Here is an 18,756-nt window from a genome sequence, read left to right as displayed (position 1 = left end):
TACCCCTGGTTTGGGGCAATGAAGGAAAAAGTTTGGGAAGAATTCACTAATCCCTGCAGCCGAGAAACCCAGTTACCTGTTCTCCGTTGCCCCTCCCCCTTTACTATTTTTAGCAGCTTATCCTGGTTATCATTGGCCCGGCCAAGCTAACTCCGCAGGCTCCCCTACGTCCGGCCCAGCTTCGATCGTGCCGCCAGCTTAATCCCTCCTCCTTCTCACTTTTGCCCGCAGACTGACCAGCGCCCCCTGCAGGCAGCTCCGCGGGGAGGGGAGGGGAACCTCGCCTTCCACTTCCCCACCACCACCACCAACTCTTCACCTTCCCGCGCGAGCTCTCGGGAGCATCAACTCCTCGTCTCTATGGTAACCCCTCCTCCTCCTCCTCCTCGTTCCTCGGAAACCTCGCCTCTTAAAGGAGCCGCGTCCGGAAAGCTGAAACAGCCTCAAGATCAACGGCGGGAACGGCATATGAGAGATAGACTTGTTCCTACAGAAAACATATGAAAGAATTTTGTTACAAATATTGCATAGGTACCTTGATAGAAAAGGTTTGGGATGCTAGTCTTATTTTGAATCTCTTGGATAATGGGGTATTGTTGTAGATTGTGATGTTAAAGAAACTAATTTGATGTTGAATATAAAAAAGATAGTTTGTTTATTATAGAAGAATGGGTGTCTAAAGCAGCGTTTCCCAACCTTAGGAACTTGAAGATGCGTGGACTTCAACTCCCAGAATTCCCCAGCCAGCTGGCTGGGGAATTCTGGGAGTTGAAGTCCACGCATCTTCAAGTTCCTAAGGTTGGGAAACGCTGGTCTAAAGTTTCGAATCTTGCAGAGATGTCTAAGATTTTTTGTGTATTTGAAGGATCATTCACAGGAAAGATATGTTTCAGTTTGGAGGAGAAGGATAGATTATATTTAGAACAAATATGGGATTAAAAAGTTCCATTTAGCTTATGAGTAGATTTTAGTGGGATATCGTTATTGGTACTTTGATTGTAGTTATGTTAAAGGGGAGTTAAAGCACATTATGAATTTGGTTAATTGTATTTTTGCATAATTTCTATTTAGAATATGATTATTATAACTATAATCCTGTATTTAGCTCTGGGAAGTGGGGGGGGAAGTGGGTGGTTTTGGGGTGGGGGGCATTTGGGGGTAAAACTTTGTTTTTGTAAAACTTTTCAATAAAAAAAAAGATCAACGTGCAGACCAAAACCCCTTCGGAAAAGCCTCGGCGAAGGGCGGGCTAGATCCGACCCGACCAGTTGCTCCATTCCTTCCTCAGTTTGCGTTCCTAGAACCGGAAAGGGGCATCGAAGGAAAGGCGGCGCGGGGAGGGGGGGCATCCGAGCCGGGAGGCAGCGCACCTCCTTCGAGGTGCGGAGTTCGAAGGGTTTTTGGGGGAGAGCGCGGGGGCTTGGGAGGACGCGGTGGAGAGCGAGACTAGCCTGGCGGGAGAAGCAGGCAGGCAGGCAGGGGGGCAATGCATCTGCCCCTCCCAGCTGCGAGCTTCCGCCCTCCCTTTTGGGGAAGGGGTGCTCGGGTTTCACTCCGGGGCGGGCGGCGGCACAAAGGGCAAAGGAGAGCAGGGCCGGCCAGGTTGAGTCTTTGCCTGGAGAAAGTGGACTCGGGGTTGCCTCCAACCGCTTCTCTGCCGTTGCTCTGCTCTGCCCTGCCCAGCCGCCACGGGCGTTGCGCCATGCCCTTTCCTTCGGATCGGCTGAGCCTGGCATTGCTCCTGGCTCTGGTGACCCGGCACGGGCTGGCGGCGCCAGCCAGCGCTTGCCATGCTAACGGGAGCCTGTACTTCGTAGGTGAATGGTACTCCCCGGAGAGCGACCACTGCATCCAGTGTGAGTGCACGGCCGAAGGACCAGCTTGCGCCCGCACTGACTGCGCCGCTCTGCCGCCGGCTTGCATTCACGTCAGCCACTATCCGAGCGACTGCTGCCCGCGCTGCGAACGCATCGGCTGTGAGTACCGAGGGCAGGTTTATCAACTGGGACAGCATTTTCAGGTGAGGAAAGCAAACGAAGACCGGTCGGTGGGGGGTGGGGGGTGGTGGTGGAAATGAAAAACCAACAGGCAACATCAAGGCCAGGGATGGGTGGGTGGGTGGGTGGTCGTCTCCCTGAATGCGCGGACCTCTTTAATCAGGGCTAAAAGTGAAAGCTGCTGACAAAATAGTTGAGAAGTTCTTCTATTCCTTGAAGGTCCAAGTTGGGACATTAACAATATAGTCTTGATTTCTTCAGTCCGGGGATAAGACCTGGTTTTCGTGAAGCATAACTGATTATGAAACGGAGACTGAATTGCCACTTCAAGGATTGTCTTACACAGCGTTTTAGAAAGCGATGTGGATGACAAGCACGAGATTAGGAACGGTATGAAGAGGTTTCTTAAAATCAAAATGTTCTGACAGCACAAAAGTAAAATAAGGACTTTTTTTTGTCTGCAGTACAATTGTCTATTCGACTATCCTCTATTTCTCAGTCCCTACACTAATCGCTTTGGTACCTTCTTTCTGGCTATTGTCTGTCACTGCTAAAATCGCTTGCAATGTACTTTAAGCAGCAAGTTGTCAAGCCAAACAACTTGCTGGCAGGAGGAACTGGGCCAGGGGTCGGCAACCTCGGCTCTTTTATGACTCGTGGACTTCAACTCCCAGAATTCCTGAGCCAGCTATGCTGGCTCAGGAATTCTGGGAGTTGAAGTCCACGAGTCATAAAAGAGCCGAGGTTGCCGACCCCTGAACTGGGCAATGAGGGAGGGGAAAATATTGTTACCAATAGCTGAATAAACAGATCTACACTGAGATGTTGCAGGTGGAAGATCAAAGCCTGCTCTATGCCTGGGTTCCCTGCACCAGAGAATCATATGAATCATTCCCATGAAGTAAGGGTCAATCCTCAATTGGACAGTGAGCAGTGTGTTTTAACTTTTCTTACTGTGTTTTAACTTATTGTAAGAGTTGTGGGCATTCTGTTTAATCTCTCTTAATTTTTGTATTTTGTCTTTTAACATGCATCGCCCTGTTCACCGCCCTGAGTCCTTCGGGAGAAGGGCGGTATACAAATAAAAATTAATAATAATGTCCTTGTTGTCTAGCTCAAATTTGCTGAGTGTTCTTAAGAGACATTTTGCAGTGAGCAGATGGGACCTAGCTCACCAAAAATAATCATGTCCCTTCCCATTAATTTTCCTCTCTCTCTTCTTAATGAGTAAGGTTGTGCACACTTGAAAATGATTTGAGAGAAATGCTTTGGATTTCCTGAGTAAGCGCCTCCGCCTATTCATTAGAGCAACCACAACATTGTTCATGCTACTGTGCCAACAGAATTGCGTTAAATTCATTAAAGTTAATTCACTTTGAAAAGTGGCATCTTTTTTTTCCCAGGCTTGCTGTAACAAGAGAGTGCTTCTTCCCATCATTTGTGAGGCATGAACAACCCTTTTAGAGAGGCCTAAATTTTTGAAGTTTGCCCAGAACTTTTGGGAAATGGGTACAATATTACATGTTTGATGTTTAGTAAAAGTAACAGTGAAGCTGTAACGCCATGCATTTGTATAAAAGTTGAAATGTTGACAAATAGCTTTTTAAAAAAATGTGGCTACCTGAAGTTATTACATTTTAGTATTACAAGCAACAAGACAAGCAATTTAGGAAGACTTTTTTTTTTTTGCTTATCCACACCACCAGAATAGAGCAACATCTTGCCAAATCAGATCTGGAATGCCTTTGGGGATTTTAAAGAAGCCCTGGAAAGCATCTTATATTAAAGGAAACTTTTTTTAACTTTTATGATTCTGATCTTGTCTTTTGGCAATAGGCCTGTGTGACCAACTATAATTATTTCAACAGTTCAATAGAGGTATGAGTTGATATAACTATTTGCTGGTCCAATGGAGAGGGAATTTAATACAGTGAAGAATAATGTGAGGATTTTATCTTTAAGTAAATATGGTAGCTGGCAAAAAGGGGACAAGGGGATTGAGGATAGAGTTAAACTGTTACTTATTTATATTTATTCTTTATCATTAGTTTGGCTTCCCTAACACTAATGGTAGGCTTTGCTACTAGAGATGTAATGAATTGAAAATAACAGTAACATCTTTCTTAAGTATTTAAGTGCAGGTCCTGTCACAGGATTCCTGGAGGGCACCACCTCTATTGTTGTGGATGTGTTTAGTACACCCTGATCTGAAACGCCTTACCACAATCTTTACATGCACAATCAGAAGAGAAACTTGTTAAAAAAAATTTCTACTGTATAAAAATGGTGGCTGGAGGCTAATAGCTCAAGAGATCCTATTGCAGGCTTGCATTTCTCCTAAAACTGAAACCAATCTGAATGGATGGTGCCCTCTGATGGTGTCATCTTATTATTATGAAGTCTATGAAAATGTTGGAAGTGCTACAGTACTGCAGACAAAGGTGGAAATAGTTGCAGAAGGAATCACTTTTGGAGAAGTAATGTCTCTGTCAAATAAATCTTTTGGGCATGTCTTTACCCCACTTGCTTGGATAACAAACTTGCCTTTAAATTTTTTTTTGCCATAGTACTATTATAACAGATTTGGGCAGAAATATGAAGTTCTTCAGCTGGGAGGATCATAATCATAATCATAATAGTAAAGTTGGAAGGGACCTTGGAAGTCATCTAGTCCAACCCCCTGCTCAGGCAGGAAATCCTATACCATTTCAGACAAATGGCTGTCCAGTCTCTTCTTAAAAACTTCCAGTGTTGGAGCATTCACAGCTTCTGGAGGCAGGTTGTTCCACTGGTTAATTGTTCTAACTGTCAGGAAGTTTCTCCTTAGTTCTAGGTTACTTCTCTCCTTGATTAGTTTCCATCCGTTGCTTCTTGTCCTGTCCTCGGGCGCTTTGGAGAATAGCTTGACTCCCAACATGGCAGCATCTTATTCTTAATGCTTTTTAGAAAAACTCTTTCTGGGAGAGGTTTTAGCAAGACCTGAAAAGGGAAGTGTGAGTAAGCAAGAAGGGAGTTGCTTAAGCATGAGATCAATACTGAAATCAGTTGTTCTGTTTGTATCTAAAAAGGCAACCTCTGTCAAGTTTTTGTTTAATGGGGACTAATTAATTTATGTCTTGCAAATACTATATGACTGCAGTGATAGTGAACTGTTCGCATAGCACTAAGAGAGTCATTGTAATGAGAGAATGAAGAAAGAAGAGGTAGGCTTGCCCAGAACCCTGCAGTATGACAATGTGACAATGCAGAAATAACCTTCAGAATAAGCTTTCTGCCAGTCTGTAAGAATATGTATGTTGCAAAGTATTACACAGGATGGACACAGCTTGGGAATAAAGTCTTCCAATGCTGTTGCGCACATAGAGGAGCGATTGCAAATTGCCCCGCCACACTGATCAACCTTTGTTCCCTCACAGCCTTCTGAATGTGAGCAGTGTACTTGTGACTTGGATGGAATTGCCCGCTGCCTAGTAGCAGACTGTGCCCCCCCACCATGTGTCAACCCCATCTATGAGAAAGGCCACTGTTGCCCTATCTGCAAGGAAGGTGAGAAATTAAGGGAAAGGTGTGCCATTGGCAACCTTGCCTCTTTTATGACTCGTGGACTTCAACTCCCAGAATTCCTGAGTCAGCATAGCCGACTCAGGAATTCTGGGAGTTGAAGTCCACGAGTCATAAAAGAGGCAAGGTTGCCTACCCCTGTGCTAAGCTATGGTGCTTGCTTTCCTCTTTGTGGGGTGCCCTAATGAAAATGTAAAGAATGAGTTAGATTCCTGTGGCTAATGTAAATACTATAAAGTTATATTATTATGTTCCAAAATCTGGGAATGCAGGCAGTCTTCACAATTCTTATGACAAACCCATTCTCAGACTTATGACTGCTGCACACGTACACACAGTGGTCACAGGACTGCATCTCGGGCGCTTGACAGCTGGCTTCTATTTATGACCGGTTGCAGCATCCTGTGGATGTATAACTGCAATTTGCATTTTTTTTCCAGTTTGTGGCTTTTTTTGTGTGTGTGTTTTCTGGCAAAATAAGTCCATTACATACAAATGGATTTGCTTAATGGCCATGTGGTTCACTTAATGGCTATGGTGATTCATTTTGTGAGCATCATAAAAACAGTTGTAAAATTGAGAAAGGTCACATGGTGAACTGCTTAATGATGTCAACTTACAACCATTAAGTGGCCATTAAGTGAAGACTACCTGTTATTTGCCTTTTCTATGCCACACCTACATAGTACACCCACTTTGTTTCTGATATCTCATGCAAGCCACGTTTCGAAGGTCAATGGCCAAGTGAGAGCAGCCTGATGGCCTCTATGGTTTTCTCTTATCTTCATGGCATATCTTGGTAAAAGATTGAGAAAATACTTTTATTCCCACAGGACCAAATTGCTACGTAGATGGGAGCCAGCACAACATTATTCCCGCTGGAGATAGCGTCTGGGTCGGTCCCTGTATTCGCTGCCGCTGTCACGATGGACAAGATGCTGGCTACTGGGAAGGAAACCACTTAGCTAAATGTGAGCAGCTGGCGGGATGCCGAGTTTCAGATAGACACCATTCCTAACCCCTTTAAATATTAAGTGGTTCCTTAACCACATCTCACAATCTTTTTAAGGGCTAAATTACAAACGAACCCCACCAAGATGCTGTTCTGCCACCTCCAAACTACAATTATCCATTCTAGACCCTGATCAGAATCCAGTTCCCTACTCTTCTGCTCGCTAGGCCTTCTAGGAAAGACCCTTCAGTTGTTGCTGCACTACAATTCCCATCATCCCTTACCAATGGCTCTCTGGCTAGGGTTGCTGGGTGATGTACTTCTGCAATAATTGCAAGACGACAACAATTCCCCCATCCCTGTTCCCCAGTCACATTCCCAATAGCAATCTCTGCTATATTTTATATAGGATTTAACTTTTATGCCTATCTTCTCCTCCCAGAATTCCTGTCAATTCCACTCAAAAGACAGCCTCTTTTGTACACTGTTCTATTGAATAGCTTCATCTGCATGTACTCCTCGACTATATGACAAAAAAGGATCCTTATAAAATAGCTTGCCTTTCCTGTACACTTGAGCAACCATATACATAATTTCCTGGGCCAATTACTTAGTTTCTATCCCATAAAACCAAGATAAGTGTGAGAAAACTCAATGTATTTTGGAAATGTCTTGAATTTGGCCTTGCTAAGAATAAAGAAAAGGAAACTACAGATGAGAAACCTGGTGTCTTCCACAGACTTCAGTAAGCAACATTGTTAGCCATTATAGTAAAAGGCTGAGAATTCTGGGTACTGAAGTCCTGGCATGTCTGAAGAGCACTAGATTAATAAAGACAAAGGTCTGAGCTGCCCCAATCAAGTGTCTCCTACAGAATTCCAGACACAAGGGAGTCTCCAAGTTTTGAAACTTTTACTGAATACAAAAGTCTGATCATAGTGACCAGTGTTGCATTCACCATAGGCTTGAAAAGGGATCAAAACATTCAAATGTACAAAAGTCACCAACACCCGGGCTATTTGACATGCTGATGCCTGGCTTCCAGCCTGGCCCAGCTGTCACCCCAAAGTGGACAGATGCAGGTGATTCTATTTGCCAGGCACCATAACCAGAATGAAGAAACGCCAGCAGCTTCCTAGCTCCAAGTACTAGGTGTGGAACTGCCGCAAACATACCATCAGGGCTGTGACTGAGGGTAGTTTGATAAAAATAAAAGAACGAGTGGTTAAGGGCAAGATGCCTGGCAGAAACTGTAGGGCTGCTAGAATTGCTTGAGGAGTGGAAGTTGGGATGGTAGTGGATCAAGGGAAAACAGGCTGAACTCTACCTTCACGTTATTCCGTTCTATAACAATGGCTATAGGTTCTGCGTGCTTAGGAAAGTGAGAAGCAAGCCCACTTTAGGGTATGTCAAAACCATACATCCATCTATCCACCCTACTAAAAGGTACAACCTCACTACCCATCCAATCTGCTCCACTCAAAGGAAGAAGAGAAATCACAGCTAAGAAAGTCCTGTTGTACCATGCCAGACAGGCTACACATACATTAACCCAGGAAGCACTCAAGTATTCTAATGAGGATTTGTATAAAATACCCCTGTGTACTGGAGCCAGAAAAAAGCAACCAGGATCCAGCAGGGGACAGCACCAAGCCATGAATGGAGGTGGGCAGTGGGCCAGACCCATTAGAGCTTTTACTGGAGATGGAGCTCTCCTCAGTTGTGAACCATCTCTACACCTTGGTCGCTGGCAGTCGTCGTAAGACCAGACTGTGCCTGGAAGAAAGGCTCAAAAGGCAGTAGTCTTTCAGTCTGTGAGAAGAAGCAAACAGCTACCGTGCTCTTGGAATCTTTCAGGGACACAGCCTTGCAAAAAGTTCAGGGAGAGGATGGTCACTGCCAGAGATAAAGGGAAGGGTAAAAGCCCTAACCAAGGCTTCTCCGCTCTCGGGGCCTTCCTCAGCAATCAGGGCTTCCCTCTGCCCAAAATTGAAACACTGGACCAAGCATATAACACACATTCATTCTCCAATCTGAAGGGCACTGCGGAGAACTGACTAGTGTTAAGGAGCTGGTCTTCAGCCAAAGGCAAGGACAAGACAAAGGTGTGTCCAGAGCCTTTCCCTTTTTCCCATGAAGGAGGCAAACAGGTCGTCCCAGTCAGGACACAGTCCTCTGAACCAGTCAGGGCTGAGATCCATGTTGCTCCTCATGCATGGGACCGTGAGCAGGGCCAAGCAGCAGAGTCAACCCCGCGAGGGGCGTGGCGGCGGTCGGCCAATATCCACAGTTACATTGGTGTACATGGGACGGCGAAACATCTCCACGAGGCGGTACTGAAGTGAACCAATGCCATCACGTTTCATGGTCACCTTGGTATTCTGGATTTTGGTGAACCTGCCACGAGAACAAAACAGAACTTCATATTTCACCTATATTTTACCGTTTACTTTGGCACAGGGTAAAACAACAATCCCTCAAATGAATGGAATAAAGATTAAATAGAACATTACATCATTTGTAGGATTCTGATCAGTGCATTACATAACATTACATAAATTAATGAATAATGCAGTATTCTCTGTAGTTTCCACCAGAATGCATTTGTTATTCCACAAGTTCTACACAGGGCTGCCAAAACTAAATTATATTATCTGAATGCATGGGGACAGAATCACTATCCAAAACTCTCCATGGAGCCCACAACATTCAGAAATAGTTTATACAAGAATCTTCCTCAAATTACGTACCCTGATTGGAATTCTTGGTGAAATAGTTGGCAAGAGAACAGTGAAAACAGATTATATTTAAAGATTAAGGTTGACAGGATCCTGCTTCACTTATCAAATAAACAAAGAGAAACCTATGTAAATCAATATCAAATAAATACCATACTAGTTATCCCACATTGCCTATGCTCTGTATCAGCAGTCTCCAATCTTTCTTGTCTCCACGGACGAACAGCAGCGGTGACAGGGGTATGGTTTTGTATGCACAATTTAATCTCACAGATGCACAAATGAAGCTTCGTGTATTTGCCCACCAGACCGGTTCCCAACGGGCCACAGACCGGTACCAGGCTGCGAACAGGGACTGAGGACCCCTGCCCTGTATAGTACAGAAGTCCCCAACCTTTTGGGCACCAGGGACCAGTTCCATGGAGAAAGGTTTTTCCGTGGATCGGAGGGGACGTGGTTTTGTGTGCTGCCTGCATCCCGCGGATGGGGCTTTGCTTGTTTGTGCAGACTGGTTGCTGGCAGGCCGCAGCCCGGTACTGGTCCACGGACCAAGGATTGGGGACCCCTGATATATAGGGCAGTGAGTCCAAACACTTTTATCCTTTCCTGCATCAGTAGACCGTAGTTTTAACCTAGCCATTGATACATGCATAGGAGTAAGAGGCAAATGAGAGTAGAGTGAGAAAAGGAAGACTGGACAGCATGAAATTCCCCTCAAGTCGTGTTAGGGCATGGAAGTACCATCTAAGACTCAAGGATATAACTTCATACCTCCTTCCAAAGTTTTCAGCAAATTCTATTTTTCAATGTTGATAGAAGGGGGAACTATTAAATATAAGAGGATCAAATATTGGTTTTATTTATTTAATTATTTAATCAAATTTATTTCCCGTTTCCCACCCACTTCTTTATCTTAGTTTCCTTAATTTTAAGGAATCTTACATTGTAGCCTCAACTTTCTTTTCAAAAGCTATGGTCTTTGTCCTCTTCTCACAAAATAGTCTGTACTCCTCTGCTACAAGAAGAAACATAAAAATGTGTACAGCATATAATTTATCATTGACAGGTTAATCTCCCAAACCTCCACTAGATGGTCTGGAAGGTTACTTTTGCAACAGAATGTTGATTTGCAGTCTGTGGATTGAGAATATGATGAAAGCTATGAGGATTAGATAGAAAGCTAACACAGATACATTCTTACCGTTGGGGATTTGGTTCATTATGTCGATCACGCTCATGCTTGATCATGCGATAGCGCCCGATGCGAGCATCAGGACGTGATACTTTCATGCCATTAAGTGAGATCCTGTGCAAAATAAAGTACAGGACAGAGGTTAGCAAAACAGTGAGTTTTAAACAAGCCTTTAAAATAATGAAATTTGCCTAAACCTTCTCTATTCTTCCCCACCACATTCCTGGCTTTCGTGGATTGATAAAGGACAAAAATGTAATTATAGAAAGTTCAGTACACATAACATTTGTTGCCATTTGCAGAACCATCCTATCCAGCAAAAGAATACTGGCCAGTCCAAATATTCTACATATATCAACCCCTAGAGCACGGCTCTGTGCTAGGCTGCAGCCTGTTTGGAACTGGACCATTTAAGTGGTGGGCGAGTGCACATGCATGCATGTGTGTGCATGCAGTTGCATGTGTAAAACTAGTGCGCGCAGGAAACCATCCCCCTCTTTCCCCCCGCCCCGCCACCAACAGTTCACTGAGCTAGAAAGGTTGGAGAGCGCTGCTGTTGATGCTATATGGAAAAATGGATTACACAGTGTATGCCATCAACCCACAGAGAACAAGTACTGGATGAGCTTAACCCAAATGAAGTCTCTCACATACCTGTTAAAGATGTCATCATCTTCTCCACCCCAGCCCCAGTACTCATTAGGGAAGCCATTAATCTTCAGAAACTGTGTCTTGCTTAGGCCAGAGACTCCTCCAAAGTAGCCAGAGTATGGTAACCTGTAGGGGACAAGCAAGAGAGATAAGATCAATCAAACTAGAAACAAGTTCAGAACCATAGATCTAGATGGTCTAGAGAAAGCCTGTTGTAGATTAAGCGCTGATTTCTAAATCATTTGTGTGATGTCACTTATTGTTCCTACAGTATCATGCGCTCTCTAAATCCTGTCCAATTTCTCACCATATTAATTGGACTTCCCAGACTCTATCTAATAAGTCCAGGATCATATTCTTTTTTCTTACTTATTTTCAATGTTCTGGAAATACTGATAAGGCGGCTTACAATATGAAATATTCACTCCAGCCTACGTTTTTACATCACTAGTACATAGATCCATGCCTGATAACAGAATTTTCAGAAAGGGACAGGTATTATGTATATGCATTTGTGTCTTTGTGTGTATTAAACAAAAACAAATTCAGATTCTGCTTCTTCCTTTATTCTTGAGTCTAAACATTTTGAAGAGCCTCTGTTATCTCAGGAATAACCAGAGTGCATAGAACTACAGTACATCTATCTGCAAATTCCAGTTAAGAATTTCATCTGAATGAAATCCCAAGGAGCTGGTTTTGAAATTTATTAACAAACAGATGGGACAGGTCAAGTTATGAGTATGTTATACTATACTGTGCCAATAGCATACTGACACTCCAATCCAAATAAAACTTTGAGTCCATTTGGCAAGGAAATTCCCAATCCATTTACTCACCGGAAACCAAACTTATCCATGGCAACAGCAAAGTGCCGAGGCTGGTCATAACAGCGATAAAGATTCCGGTCATCCATGGGCACAAGATCAACATCACTGAATATGAAGCAGTCATAGTTCTCATTGTCTCTTAAGGCTTCCAGGAAGCCCACATTCAACAGCTTGGCTCGGTTAAACATGTCTTCACCAAACTATTTGGAAACATCATGAATGACAGGATAACCCCAAACAACATATACCCTATGATACTTACATTATATTTTTGGACTGAACTTAAATTATTTTCTGCATTGTAAAGAAATTTACAATTATTGAATTTCTGTGTATGACTCTAAATCCTCACCACTCATCAGACAACAGCTTTAATTTGGCATTCCATACTTGACTAAAAATAAAACATCATGACCATCCCTAATCCATAATGTAATATACTATTGCTTTCCCAGTATGTTGGAAGCTATTACTTCTTCACTGAGAGAAGCCCCACTCCCTTGAAGCCACATGTCAGTGAGGGCCAGAAATAATCATGAGCACAACCACCCACTCTTCTTTTGACATTCATTTTTGGACTTTCCCTCTCTCTCAGCTCCTCCATAAATTGAGGAAACTGCCAGGGTAAATAGAGTGTGTGAGTTTGTCTGTGTGTAAGTAACAGTGTGTGTGTAAGTAAGTAATTTTTTGTGTGTGTGTGTGTGTGTGTGTGTGTGTGTGTGAGAGAGAGAGAGAGAGAGAGAGAGAGAGAGAGAGAGAGAGAGAGAGAGAGAGAGAGAGAGAGAGAAATTAAGTCAAGGTTATCAGCCTTACTAGACAGACCAGACAGGAAACATACCCAGATAAACTAATTCCACTTCATCATAAGGTTATATTAACAAAATGTTTCAAGTCTGAAAGTATTTTTCTCACCCATCCATTTTACAGCCCAAAAAACTAGGGAGGGTCTCCTTTGAGGTTCTTGCCCTGCCCATGTTCCTGCTGCAAGCTAAACTGCCTTTTATCTGTCTGTTCCCTTGGCTATATCTCATTGCCCTTGTCTCCCAAGGTCATCCTCACATGCCATTCCAAGGCTGCAAACTGCTAGAATCCAGCAAGTCCTGCTCTACTGCTGGTTAAGATAGAAAGGCTATTTCCAAGTTTAATCAAGTTTTTCTCATATGACATCACTCTATTGTAACTATCTCATTTATTTCCCCTCAGATTGCTGCAACAGGGTTATCATTCTCTTTACCTGATTTACCTGATTAATAATGTAGATTCCATAGGACACCTTCTGACGTCGTAGGATTGGATGCAAATAGTGCAGCCAGTATTTGAGGTGATGCTCGCGGTGGCGGAAAGGTATGAGGATGGCCACCTTCTGCCGAGGCACACAGTCCAGGGGTGAATACTTGCCACCCTCCTGAACATCTGGGTTTTCCCGCTGTACTCTTTCCATGCTCATGGGAGAGCTAAATTCAATAAGGAGTCGGCCCACTGAAGAAGAAAGGATTCAGTTATAAATGCTTCAGTTAGCCAACTCCAGAAGAGGAGCTTACGGTTCTCAGTATGTACCTGCCACTTCCATTAATCAAGACGAGAGGCGACTGTCCCAAAAAGCTCGGCGAAGGAACTTAAAAGCCAAACACATAATGCACTAAGGCAGACATGTCAAACACAAGGCCCGGGGGCCGGATCCGGCCCACGAAGTGGTTTTATGTGGCCCCCGAAGCCATCCTGGAAACAGTGAGGGAACGGCCCCCACTGCCTTGGCTCTGGCCCAGAGATCCTCCTTCTGCCAGAGACCCTCAGATCTGTCCCCACTCCTGCCCAGGCCCCCATAGGCACCCTTGTTGCGAACGATGTAGATAGAGCTGGCCATGCCCACCCAGTAGGCCATACGCACTCTGGCCATGCCCACCCAGTAGGCCATGCCCACCCAGGCCACACCCACCCGGCCCCTTGAGGGCAACCACAATGCTGATGCGGCCCTCAATGAAATTGAGTTTGACACCCCTGCACTAAGGCATGTAGTTCAAGCCAGTGACATAATATGCACCATCATTTAATCACACAAATGACACTGATTGTGGAATCTGCATCAGTCATGTCTAATTCAAATTGTGGAATTTGCATGATGATGTCATGATGCATACAATGTTACTTCATACACATATACGTTCTGCAAATTTCTCTTATGTATAATTGGGGCTTCAAAGAAGCAAGAGCACAATCAACCCACTTGCCCAAATATGTCTTGGTATCTATATTTTTATCTAGGTAACCCAACTGCAAGATGCCCAAGCAATGATTCACAGTTGCCCTGAGAACTGAAAGCAGCACTAGGCATAAGTACAATTGCTTCCATCTAGAGCTGACATGTCAAACTCGCGACGTCACATGACGTCGCACAACGTATCGGGATGGTTTTGCCATTGCCGGCAATGGGGTGGGCATGGCTTCTGGATGACACATCCGGCCCGCAGGCCGGCAGTTTGACATCCCTGATCTAGATCATGTAAAGAAAAATGCTTCTTCTCCCAAGAGGATCCAGCTGGTGTGATCAGAGGAATGGAAACTACCATACTCTTCCTTCTCCATTATGCCAGAATTCTAGCAAATTCTCATTTAGCATCTTTTCTGAATAAACCCCTGAATGGTTCTGGTATCCTTCAGAGAATGTTGAGTTAGCTAATTTGAGATTACAGATGGGTGGGAATCTCATTCTAGAGCAACAGTTGCAATTTGATAAAGGCACACCCATTTAGCAGCCAAAGGTGATAAGTACAAATGCTGGCTATTATCTGCAGCTGAAAATGTGTAATGCTACGGCCTCCCAATTAAAAAGACAATTTACTTTTAAGCAGAGGATCAGCAGCTTGGATTACAGTGCTTACCCGGTAAGTGATCTGCACAGATGCTTAAAACATTTCCCTAATTATTTGTAATCCATACAGAGATCCTTACAGCACGCACTAGGAAACACCTGTTTTATCATCCAACTTACATCAAACTTTACTGAATTATATTAGTTTGACTTATTAGGATGGCTTTGAGTCCTACTTGAAAATATGGCAAGCACTTGGAAGAAAAAAACCCACTAAGATAACTCTATGCTTGCAGTCTGCTTTGAGTTCCTAGAAGGATGAGAATTCAAGAGGAAAAAAACATCTAAAAGACAACTCTGATGAAATTAATTTGGTTTTACCACCGCCTTGTACATTTTAATATACCTTGGCGCAGACTACAGCAAATTAAATTTTTATGGAAGGGAGTTAGCCAAAAGATGTGGGCAGGCAAGAATTTAGAGCTATGCTAAAATGGTGAACAGGGTGTTCAAGGTAAAAATAAAACTGATTTATCTCACGTATTTTCCATTGTATCCTATTGAAAGGATTGGATTATTTATCCAATTCCATTGGCAATACTGTGCAGATTCTATCTTATAGCTCCCTTCCTGCGTCTGAAGTCAAATATCACTTTTCAGCAAGACGGGATGCTGAGATTCAAGAAAAATAGGGATAAGCAGAATAGCATTATGCTCAACCACACAGTGCTGGATCCTCACTGCAGGCTTTCATTCAAGACAAGATACAAACCAGGCAGGGTTCATTTGTAACCTCACCGAGACCAGGCGGCATCTCTGGGCAGGGTGGTAAGGGCTTCTCAGTGACGGTGTGGTTGCTCCCAACAGACTTGACACTTGGAGCCAGGAGCTCAGAGCCCAGAGGCCCAGCAGTACTATTAGGCCGGGAGACATTGGCATAGGGCAGAGAGCGGGAAGAATTGCGTATGTTGAAGCGGCTGAAAAAGTCCAAGCGCTGGGCGTAGACATCAAAATAGAGAATCATGATGATAAGGAAGTGCAGTAAACATAGGAGAAGTACAGCTTTGCAAATCCTCTCGAGGGTCACTCCCACCAACAATCTGCTCATCTTCTGGACACAGACTGGTCAGCATCAGGAGAGCACAGCATCGGCAGCTCAGGTCCAAACACCAAGCCTGTGGGGGAACGAATGCATTTTTTACGTCAAAAGCTAGTAGGCCCCTCGTGTCCTGCAGAATGACTATGCATGGTTATGCTACGCATATGGATTCTAATCTAACAGATAAGCTCTTCCAATTTACTAGCCATCTCCCTTTAGTCTATAGACAACATTGGCAGCTGGGCAGAAACTAAGCTCAGCTGAAAGTGCAAAAGTAACAAGGCTGCAGGATTGGCTGTTACCTAGAAGACATATCCAAGGAGTCATTAGTAAAATAGGAGGTAGTTTCCCACTTATCGCAATTAGTATCTCAATTATTTTCTCCTTAATAGCATACATGAAAGGAGAGAGCTATTTTGAGCGCTGAAAAGGACAACCTTAAGAATCCCCCGAGGAAATACAGAAATATGGACATTGTCGCTCTTCCTCAAGAAGTAGAACTTCCCTGCCTCTCCAGTGACAACTGAGTTGCATTCAGTTACATTCATTTCCTACCACCTCATAGTTCCCATTATAAACTCTCCAACCCTTTTCTGTCTGTGGTCTATTGAAAGAGCCATTTGCGCTTTCAAAGGCCCGAGTCACACAAAAATCCACAGAAAGACAACCTAGAGCAGTCAACCATATCTACCGGTATATCCTTCAACCAAAAAGGATCCATAGCATTTGGAGTTGGAAGGAAGCAATTTGCAACAGGAGTCTTATGTAAGAGGAGCTGTTCCGTTCTCATTTCCCGTATTTCAATATCCTGAGCTGCAAGTGGTACTTCATTTTTACAGAGAGAGAAAAAAAGAAAAGGCTAAGCTGAAACTGAGGCTCAATTGAATGTGCCTGGATAAATATATACCATATATACTGTATTATTTGTATCTAGTTGCCCAGCTGGATTTCATGGCTAAGGTAGGACTAGAACTCCCGGTCTCCGGCTTTCTAACTTGGTGCTTTAACCACTAGACAAAAATTATCTCTCTTATCTTATTATTACATTCTCCTTTCTCTTTCATTTAATTTGCAAGATAATAGTGAAAAAAAGCAGAGAGAAAGAACATAAGACACAGGCTCCATTTTTCAGTGATGAATTGGATGCTTCTACGCATAGTGTACTGGTTGTTACTGTTGCTCAATTTTCAATTCTTATTCAATGTAATGGAGTTTTTATGTACAAATCTAATTTAAAAATGAATAAATAATGTGTAGGAGGTTTGCTTAAGGATTATGATTTGCAATGTGGGTCACCCTCTAAATAATACACTTCTTTGTCCCTCTTTGACTTCTGATTATACTAGGAGGCATGAAGAAGTTCTGCTTATTCTGAGATTAAGAAAGAAGTCTCCATAATGGTCAAGTGCATTCAGTAACAAAATTCTAGTGAAGTTTTACTGGATTTACAATTATAGTGAAAAAGAATGGAATTTTCAAATATAATCTCACTGATACTGATTTGAAGGCAAAATAAAACAGTCTCTGATTTCAAGCTAAGCATATAGTTAAGTTAAACCAAATGGCTGGCTGTGTGCCCAGCAAATGCTCAGCCCCCAGTTTTAAAAGCCCTATAACACTATTTCCCCTCTTTTTTGAGTTTATTCTGTGGGAATAAGAGCACAGAACATCTCCTACAACTGAGTAGGAGGACCATAAGGTTGAGGTCTTATTAGAACAGGGACTATCACCTTCAAAAGGAATAAGATTCTCAAAGAGGTTGGAAGCCAACTTCTAACAGGAAAAAGACCATCAGATGTAGAGAGAAATAAAGGCTAAGCCAGAATCCCATAGGACAAGAAAGCAGAGAAACAACATGTTATTGCTAAAAGCAATCCACAGCAATTAATGGACTGACTGGAGAAAAGTGAGAGATAAAACAAAGAAGAGAAAGATGAAGTTGACAAACTGATCAGATTCAGAAGAGAAGATTTCCCCCACCCTGGACACCAGCAGAGATGGTGAGAAGAAAGCTCAGCTGTTGGAGATCCTGTCAACGATGTGCAAAGGCTGGCTGAGAAAGAAGCAGGAAGCGACCAAGAGGAAGCACTGCAGCAGCTGTGATGTGGAGCTCACTCAGATGAGGGAATGTCATAATTAATTCATGATAATAATAATGTCCTCCCACCAAATATAAGAACATTAGCCTCACTCTTAGTGTTCAGAAAGCTTTTCCAAAATGTGGCTTTTAAAATATGCATTTAGAGCGAAGGTGACGATGAGAGATATGCCTGAGTTGAGATGAATCTGGCTGTTTGGTGTTAGGTTATGTTATTAGCACATTTAATCTAAATTGAGAGCAATTATTATTATTGATATGTCTAATAATTGAGACATATTTTGTCTTGTATGTTAGGCTGTAAGACCCTTATATAATACGATTGAAGCAGCATACGTACACTTGTAGTAAAATAATCATAAAAACAAGTAGCATAAAATATCTATATTTCTTCTCCTAGACTTCCCATATTGTTTATCCATTGTGCTGGGCTTTTTGAGAGTAACAGGAAACCTGGTTGTCATTTGAGGATGCTTGGCTTGGCCTATCAAGGAGAGAAAAAAAGAGTGGGTGTGAGAAGGCTGTTTTCCAGGTAGAAGTGGAAGGACTACAGAGGGGCCCTCTTATTCATAACTGGGATTCTGAAAATCTTCTTCACTGATGCCAGAGCTTTATAGATCTATTCAGCTTCAGAAAGTACAAGAGGGTGGAAGAATTGTGCCAGATCAAGTGGTCAACCATGCAGGCTATAAAAGAGGCTGTGCAACTGAAGAAAGGCTCTCCATTGCCCAAAGTGGAATATTTAAGCTTGTGATAGAATGGAGCAATTTCCAAGCAACCTGGGGAAAGGGCAGTTCTACTGAATGCCCACATGGCCTTTGGAACACAGAAA

The 18,756-nt window shown here is 43.1% G+C and overlaps 2 protein-coding genes across 4 annotated transcripts; one reads left to right on the top strand and one right to left on the bottom strand.

Moving 5' to 3' along the window:
- Window positions 1-1,702: 1,702 nt before the first annotated feature.
- Window positions 1,703-7,259, top strand: LOC310638104 (von Willebrand factor C domain-containing protein 2-like; the record flags this gene model as incomplete). Its single annotated transcript, XM_083358859.1, has 3 exons — window positions 1,703-2,020; window positions 5,414-5,543; window positions 6,392-7,259. The coding sequence occupies 3 exons, from the start codon at window positions 1,703-1,705 to the stop codon at window positions 6,574-6,576; spliced, it is 633 nt and encodes a 210-aa protein (XP_083214985.1). The 3' UTR covers window positions 6,577-7,259.
- A 146-nt stretch (window positions 7,260-7,405) lies between these two features.
- Window positions 7,406-18,372, bottom strand: B4GALT2 (beta-1,4-galactosyltransferase 2). Of its 3 annotated transcripts, none has more exons than XR_014492030.1 (9): window positions 16,518-18,372; window positions 15,526-15,902; window positions 13,162-13,397; window positions 11,928-12,118; window positions 11,095-11,217; window positions 10,450-10,554; window positions 10,191-10,263; window positions 10,020-10,073; window positions 8,769-8,907 (listed from the first exon to the last, which is right to left on the bottom strand). XR_014492030.1 is itself a non-coding variant. In XM_083358858.1 (7 exons), the coding sequence occupies exons 2-7, from the start codon at window positions 15,833-15,835 to the stop codon at window positions 8,757-8,759; spliced, it is 1,116 nt and encodes a 371-aa protein (XP_083214984.1). In that variant the 5' UTR covers window positions 15,836-15,902; window positions 16,518-18,372; the 3' UTR covers window positions 7,406-8,756. The 3 variants fall into 3 exon arrangements, 1 of the variants encoding a protein (XP_083214984.1); XR_014492031.1 differs by having other exon boundaries at window positions 10,191-10,260; XM_083358858.1 differs by lacking the exons at window positions 10,020-10,073; window positions 10,191-10,263 and having other exon boundaries at window positions 7,406-8,907.
- Window positions 18,373-18,756: the final 384 nt, after the last annotated feature.

This window comes from Vipera ursinii (genome assembly GCF_947247035.1).
Source record: "Vipera ursinii genome assembly, chromosome: 3".
In the NCBI taxonomy this organism is placed as follows: Eukaryota; Metazoa; Chordata; class Lepidosauria; order Squamata; family Viperidae; genus Vipera; species Vipera ursinii.
The sequence above is the reverse complement of the archived record's forward strand: the minus strand, read 5'-3'. Positions and strand labels throughout refer to the sequence as shown.